The sequence below is a fragment of the Desmodus rotundus genome, chromosome 2 (genome assembly GCF_022682495.2).
Source record: "Desmodus rotundus isolate HL8 chromosome 2, HLdesRot8A.1, whole genome shotgun sequence".
Classification (NCBI taxonomy): domain Eukaryota; kingdom Metazoa; phylum Chordata; class Mammalia; order Chiroptera; family Phyllostomidae; genus Desmodus; species Desmodus rotundus.
In genome coordinates, this window is record NC_071388.1 from 161,145,699 (window position 1) to 161,153,664 (window position 7,966).

A 7,966-nucleotide genomic window follows, 5' to 3' on the forward strand; every position below is an offset into this window, starting at 1 on the left:
CCTAACAGCCTAGTTTGTCCTCTCTCATAAACCTCCTGCTTTACTCAGTTATTTAATTTTTCAGATATATCTCTGTTTCTGGTAAAAGAGATGGAGAAGTGTCAAAGGAGGAAAGAGATGAAAAAGGATAGCCCACCAGAATCCTTTGGGTGCCAGTGGTGAAATAATCAGTTGGGGAAAATTTGAAAGTTAGTGGTAGTTTTCAATAGTCATTTTATTACAGTTTTTTGTCTCTGCTCAGGAGCTATACCATCAGAAAGGCCTTTACTGACTCCCTACCTTAAGTTGTACCTCCTCATTCCTATCCCTCTATACTACTTTATTTATTTTTATGGCCCTTGTCATTACTTGCTATTATTTTAATTTTATTTTCCCATTAAAATGTAAATTCAATAGGTATAAGAATGTTGTTCACAGGTGCATTCCCACAGCTAACACAGTCACTGGTATATAAGGGGTCCCTATGAATGAGTGAATGAATGAATGAATGAATGTATGTATCCATAATTTTCAGGTCCTCTCATTACGATAGATGATCAAAGCACAACATAAACATTAATCTAAAAATAAAAATATAAAAAGAGTAGTTACTAAGTACACATTTTCTTAGTGGCAGAGTGTCTGGAAAAAAAAGATCTTTCAAGATCTCTCAACACCGAAAACTGGTATTTTTATTGTTTCGTCAGAAAACATATACACTTAGAAACATAAAATTAGGCTGCTTAAAGGGTTGGAAAAGTGAAGAAGGGAAAGTTGGAAAGGTGAAAAAACCCTCCCCGTTTTTGTCCCTAACAAATTAACTTCAACAAAAGTACACTGATGTTTTTGAAGAACAAGCTCAGAAATGAGCATTAATGTAAAATAACATATATTCCAGATGGTAAGAAATATAAGACAGGAAAAAAGTCACTCATAAAATTCCACTGCTAACATTTAATAATGATGGTTTTTATAATATGCCTATGGTTTTTACATAATTTAAATCAGAATCTGATCTCTTCTGGGAATTAAAGTTCTTTCATATGTGATTATTAAGAAGAAAAAAATACTATTAGAAAGAAAATTCACAAAGTTTATTTGGATATGACCATTTGTTTTAGGAAGAACTTTCAAGGAACTCTGATATTGAGGAAAAATGTAATTCATCCTAGTTTAAGACATATTTAAGAAAAAACATGAAAGATCTCTTAGATATAAGAGTAAGTATTGATCACTAACAAATGCTTAGATAAATAAAAAGGCTTAAATTTTGATACTTCTAAAACACCTGAATTTTTTTTAAAACTTGGAAAATAAAAAAATAACTTACCTATAGGATATCCCAATGCAAAGTCATTACTTTGTGTAGCAAAAATAGGGAATAGTCCGGCTTTGCTAAATCGACTATCAGGGCTGGCAACTAATAAGGTTAGTACACAAACAACAAAAAACACAGAAGCTTTGGCAATTAAGATGCTATACAGGAAAGACCAGTCCACATTGGAAAAATTAAGCACAACCATGTTTTTGAATAACAAAGCTGGAAGTGCAAATCTGGAGACAAAATTTCCCAGTCCTTTGGCCTGTGTTGATGTTATGACATTGGCCCTTCCTGCTACGTAGCCACAAAAGACTATGCCAAAGCATTCTAGTAAGGCTGGAAAAAGCCTTGTTATTGACATTGAAGGTGGGTCATTGGTAGAATTAAATCCATGCATTACTGTTGAGGACAAAGTGTTAGTCACATTGACTGCTATGGTTAAGTTCTTGGCAGGTAAATCAGAAAAAGAATTCATTTTCTTTCACTCTCCAACTCCAATCAGATCTCTGCAAAGAAAGAAGATTCAGTGTAACAAGCAGTAGGAAGAATTCTAGTTGAAAGAATACACTGGTAAACCTAGACTTATTAAATGGCTAAATACACATACTTTTCTTCAACTACCATCAGACAAAAAATACAAGTTTAAAAAAAAAAGCATGGGAGTGTTTCCTTGCTAACAATAACCTCTTTACTCTCAAAGGTGGGTCAGTACAAAATATTTGTGTTGCTGTCCTGTGATCAGTATCAGACCAGAGTAACACAGCTACAGTGATGCACTGGGGTCCTCTCCAGTGACCCACCCGGAGCCCCACCTAATGATTAAGAGCATGGAGCTCAGAGTCTCTGCCGAATGTTCACCTGATCCAGATTCCCCTGAAATCTCAGAAGTTCTCAAGGTTATATCAAGGAGACACACTAGACACAAGGGGCCTTTCCAGCCTGTGGTCATACTTGACTATAGTATAGGAAAAACGATATACTAGAGTATCACTTGTCAACTTTGAACCAGTAACTTATTTTCTGTGTTTCACTTTCCTCATTTGTGTAATGGTAATAATAGTACTCACCTCATAGGAACTTGAGATTATTCAAGTAAAGTCCATACAATCACATCCGGCACAAAGTAATCATTTAACAAAGTTAAATATAATTTTGGTAGTATATTAAGAGAGGGAATGAAACAAAAAAAATAATGGCATCCCACCAACCTACTCTTAGTTCCTTTTACACCAGCCTCACATATTGGCCTTTTTGAATGTCCCACAGTCCCTTTGTGCTACATGGAGTTTGCACATGCAGTTAACTCTAAAAATGTTCTCTTTTCTACCCACCCACAACTCCCTACACATAACACCTACTTATCCTCCAAATCACAGGATTTAGGAGTCACTTCTATCAGATAAGGGCTTCTCTGACCCCACAGCCAGGCCAAGAGTCTTTCTCTATGTTCCTTACCTTTAGGCCACTTTTCTCATTTTATAATCACACTGTGCATTACAGTGACTATTTGTTTTATGTCTGTCTCCTACGCAAGACTTTAAGTGCTACACAAACTGGGTCTGTGGGTGTTTCTACTTACTGTTGTGTCCCTACCTCCTAGCACAGCACAGGGCACACAGAAGCCTCCATATGTGTATATTTATTTCACCTTTTAGTGAATCCACATTGTTGTCTTTTAGGAACTAGTTCATGGACAGAAATCTCTCTCTCTCTCTCTCTCTCTCTCTCTCTGGCTCTCTCCCTCTCTTTTCAATGATAAAGTATTCTAAGTTTTTCACTATAGCAACAGGCCCAAGACCACACAATGTGTTCTAAAATGTTCTAAAGCTGTTCATAAAATGTTAAGGAACACAAAATGTGTTGTAAATTGTTCTAAAGATGTTCAGAAAAATGCTAAAGCAAGAAAAAGTTCTTAATGCTATTATTACAATACTTATCAGGCTCCCCTCTTGCTGCCACAGATACATGAACATGAGGTTTAGACAACTGCAGATAACCAGCTCTTGCTAGTAACTTGAATTTAACATGGTGACAACTGCCCAGTTATAATTACTCTGGGTTAATCGTCTAAAGTGACCTTAAATAAGGCAGAAAGTGAAAAAGCTCGTTTCTGAAATGTACAATGCCCAGGTTAAGTTCTCAGACATGCACATCACATTAGTAGGACTCAGACGGCAGGCCAAGGACCAGCAACAACTGATACTCAGAGGTGTAAACAAGGTAATTTTCTCTGTACTACCCTGGTATTAACCGAACCATTTAAAAACTTACAATTAATCTGGATCAGGATGAGTATTTTTCTAGTAGGATTAGATAGGAGTGGTCAATACACAAAAACCTACAATATTCACATACCTGAAGTTTAGCAAGCAAGTGTCAAATTATATCCTGGGAAAGCTACCTGCTGGTACAGGTACCCATAGTTGAAGTAGGAGCTGTTAAACAATTAAACAAAGGTGTCAAACATTTGGAGTCCTTAAAGATGTGGACTTGAAAAGTCAGCGCTAAAGAGTAAGGTGATAAATTAGCCCAGTCTTGTTATTTTTTTTTCATAGTTTCCTATATTTCTTTGCCTGGAGATTTAATAAATAATACTGCTCACTACCCCTTATTTGTACCATTGAATTCCAATGCTTTTAAACCAACAGTTTAACTAAACTAGCAGTTGTTCAGTATAAAGAGTCAAAAAGCCCTGAACCCAATTTTGGGCCTTATCCCTTCCTTATCAACCCTCTTTGGGCAAGTTACCTAGCCTCTCAGGACCTTAGCTTCCTCAAGTATAAAATTAGAGGAAAAACCTCCTTCAAGGAATATTGTGAGGATTGGAGATTTTATACTAAGCTTATCTCAGTAGTTTATCACAAAGTAGGCTTTCAAGAAATAGTAGCAATTGCTGTTAGGAATTATAGCCCTCATAATAGTAAGAATGGTAACAAATTAAATATAATTCATTTTCTATGTCAGTTCTTCAAACAATACTTGGTAGTAAAGATCTTCCAACTAAAATAGACGAACAGGATGGGCCACAAGGTTATCATTTTTATTTTATACCAAACAATTAAGAGGAGTTCAATTCAATTTAGTTTGATCTTAAATAGTTTTAGCAGGGAAGAGAGAGGTCTTCATTTTATCAAGGTGATGGTCAAATAGTTGTCATAATGCCCAGGTTTAACTTTCAGTTACTTGAAAATTAAGAGAAAAATTGAAAAGTAATGTGCCCCTTTCCATGAGGTTTCTTTTAATGTTCCTCAATATTAGAAAAGCAATGCCTGCTAGTTGGGAGAAAGTCAAAATAACCAGAAGGGACTTGTCATCTTAATTCTCCCCACCCCCCACGGGAGGAAAAGATGCTTTCTAAAGCATTCTTTTAAAAAGAACAGGAGCCACAGCAACAGGAAGTTTTGGTGGGGCTTTTTTTTAAGTTACATCCAGTCTTTTCATCTCATCAAAACAAGGCTTGTTATGGAACAAACAAGCTGATCTGTCAGTTAAAAAACACTCACTGACCACTCGGGGTGGAGACATACAAACCACTTCGGGCTGCTTCATTTTTGGTTTAAATAACACAGAACAAGTGAAATTGTAAACAACGGATATTATTAAGTAAAAATGGGGAAGAGGGCTGCGATTATCTTCCAAGAGAAAGCTTTAAAGTCAGGCTATTTCTCAAACACCCAGTACCCTTTATCCGGTGGGAAAGCACTGTACAGTGCGGTACCGACCATTCAGTGCACCCTTCAACGTCAACAGTCACACCGTCCACCCACTCCCACCGACTTGTAGGGGACCGAGTGTCCTCCCTGGAGACCTAGGGTGGGGAGCCCTGACCTCGGCTCTTCCCTTGTCACCAGGGATAGACTTCGGCCCTCCAAGATAAGGGTGTGGAAAGTCGCCAACCACGGACGCCGCCCAGACAACAGCTACCACCCAGTCCCTGGACAGGCAGCAGTGAAGTGGAAAGGCAGAGTGGGGTCTGTGGCTGCGATAAAAAGTTGGTCCTTCAGCTTCCCCAGGGCAGGGGAGTCACTACATCAGAGTAACTGACATGCTCTAAAAGCGGGTAAGGAAGAAAATTTGGGGCAACTCTCCAAGTATATGGGCAGGAGCTCCCAGGAGGGCAGAGACTGAGACCACCCCTTGGGATGAGGGCAAGAGTCGGAGAAGGAGAGGGTTTAACGAGGTGTTCCTCAAACTAGGGAATGAATGGCAATCTGCCGCCGGAGGGGACAAGCGAGCCGCCTTCTCCGCTACGTAAGCCCACCCGGGGGGCCCCCACGCGTCCAAAAGGCGGGCACTGCGGGGAAGAGGCGGGCCGGCGCAGGCACGGGGCTGCCGGCCTGGGCGCTGCCCACCTACTCATATCCGGGAGGCGGGGGCCCCAGGGGCTCACCTCACCTGCTACGTCTGCAGCCTCGGGGCCGCGCGGTGAACGTAGTCGGTGCTCGCAGTGGGCCAAACGGGGAGGAAATCACCGTTAACTCCCACCAACAAACAGCCCTCCTAGCAGAGAGATGCCAGCTGCCGGCTGCAGCAGCTCAGTCACGTTCCGCGAAAGTGAGGTGCAGAGAAGTCGTGGCCGGGTCAGCTCCTTCAGGCGCCCGCCTTGCGGCTCCGCCCCACCTCCAGGCCCCACCCCCAGGCCCCGCCCTTCGCTGCCAGCCTCCGACCCGCATGGTCTCTGGGCCCTCCCTCCCCTTCAGCCGACGCCCTGGGTCCCGCCCTCGCCCCCAGCGAGCGGCCCAGTCTCCAGGCTCAGGCGGCGGGACTTCCGGCCACCCGGCTCTCCCAAGATGGCGGCTGTAGTCGGTAGTTGTAGTCTCGTTGGCCGTTAGTTTTTTTCCCAACCCAGCTTCGTGTGATCCGCCAATTTCTATTTTAGTTAAGCTAGTCTAGTTTATAGAACATAGTTTAAATGCACGGACTTAAGAGTCAGACCTGGGTCAGAATCTCACCTTTCACTTTCCCAAGGCAGTGTGACCTTGACTTTCCTAAATCAGAGATGAAAATGTCTGTGAAGCTTTAGCATTGTGTTTTATTTAGAATAGGCTCCCAGTCTATTCTAAATAAACTGGGAGACATACAAGACACGCAGTCCTGACTGCGTGTGTTTCTACTCTGGAGGAAACTATATAGTCTTGGTCTACCTAGAGGTAATTGGTTGTATTGTTGGAAAACTTCCAGAGCTGCTTGAAATAAAGGGATCCCAAATAAATAGGTCCTCCAATAACGCCTTTTCTTTCAATGTTATAACGTTGATGAGATGCCAAGAACTTAACTCTTGTTTATATTAACTAAGTCTAGGGTGAATTTGGTTTCCTTACACGTCGTTTCCCTTTAGTTCCAAGAACCTAACCGTAATGTCAAGTGAGGACTCAGTGTATAAACTTCCATTTTGAAACCAGGAGTCCTGTATTTGAATTAAGTCTTATGGACTTAAATTACTTCAAACTTAAAAATATTTATAAGCTGACCTCACTTAATATCTCCATACGCATCTCTCCTTTGTAAAGCCTCTAGTTTGCTTTGCATCTTTAATTGTTTTGTCTTGTAACTTCAGCGTCTTCCTGTCATCTTGGTAGTTTTAGTGTAAAGATACAAAAATTTAACTTGAAAAATCACAGTAAGCTAAGCATTGACGAAATCATCTGAAAACTAAGCAGGAGAAAAAGGCCAGGAACTGAAATTATGGAAAAGTCGTGTATTCTGCTCCTGTTTTCACTTCCCCTTTGTTCTCAATTGTTAAAAAGAAAACCACAGGCCCAAAATGGGGTCACTTATGCTAGGCCCCCTCACCAAACTCGGACTAATTTAATATAATTGCAGTTTCAGTTTCTAATTTTTTTCTGATTATGAATGGAATGATTAATTATAAAATATATTGTGAGACAAAAGTAGGTTTACAATTCTATGGGAAAATAATACAATAATAAATAATAATATATGGATAAACTCTGTGTTTGGCATACTCACAACTGTAAACTTCCTTTTGCTCCACCTGTATTCAGATAATATGAAAAACAATGAAGAAAGTGAAAATTAACACCTACTGATAGCATTTTACTATGTATACTATTTTTTCTATGTGTATATATGTATATAGACTAAGAAAGATTGCATCATAAAGTAGACATGATTTTCTATACACATGACTTTTAGTAACATTTTTCATTAAAAATATATAATGAACTTTTATCCATAAATGTAGATCTATATAATAATTTTTAATACCTGTCAAGAATTCCCTACTGATGTTTGAGAATAATTTTCCTTGAAAAAGTGGGAACTCTGAGTCATTCATAAAATCTAATGAAAGATGAGTAACTCAGAGGAAGATAAAGTAGTACAAGTGATTAGAGCGATTTAAAATTTGTTATTTGACTATGTCTAGTGCTTGCTTTAGCAGTACAGAAACAGTTCTAATATGATTTCAAATTTCTTTAAAATTATTTAGTTTCTTTAAACTCCCATCTCCTTCCCAATAGCACCAGTTTCTTTTTAGGGATCCATATTCCTTTAGAGAAGTTGACTTCACTCTGCCTTCAGAGATGATATAACTAACCTAGGTATCCCATCAGTAAAATTCATCCCTTTGGACTCAATGATTGAGTCAGGGTGGGCATTGGCTCTAAGGTAGTTTGATACAATGACTCAGGACTTTTGCTGAAA

General features: G+C 39.6%; 1 protein-coding gene across 4 annotated transcripts in view; it reads right to left on the bottom strand.

Annotated features, from left to right (window-relative positions):
- The window catches only part of GPR155 (G protein-coupled receptor 155), a 59,477-nt gene extending 53,573 nt beyond the window's left edge, over positions 1-5,904 (bottom strand). For 3 of the 4 annotated variants that reach the window (XM_045196272.3, XM_045196274.3, XM_045196273.3), the window contains exons 1-3: positions 5,696-5,904; positions 3,656-3,735; positions 1,310-1,806 (exon numbers count right to left, since the gene is read on the bottom strand). In XM_045196272.3, coding sequence (XP_045052207.2) covers positions 1,310-1,775 — 466 coding nt within the window. In that variant the 5' untranslated portion in view covers positions 1,776-1,806; positions 3,656-3,735; positions 5,696-5,904. The remainder of the gene's footprint in view (positions 1-1,309; positions 1,807-3,655; positions 3,736-5,695) is intronic. The other variant, XM_024561515.4, reaches the window with a different exon arrangement.
- Between the last annotated feature and the right edge of the window lie 2,062 nt (positions 5,905-7,966).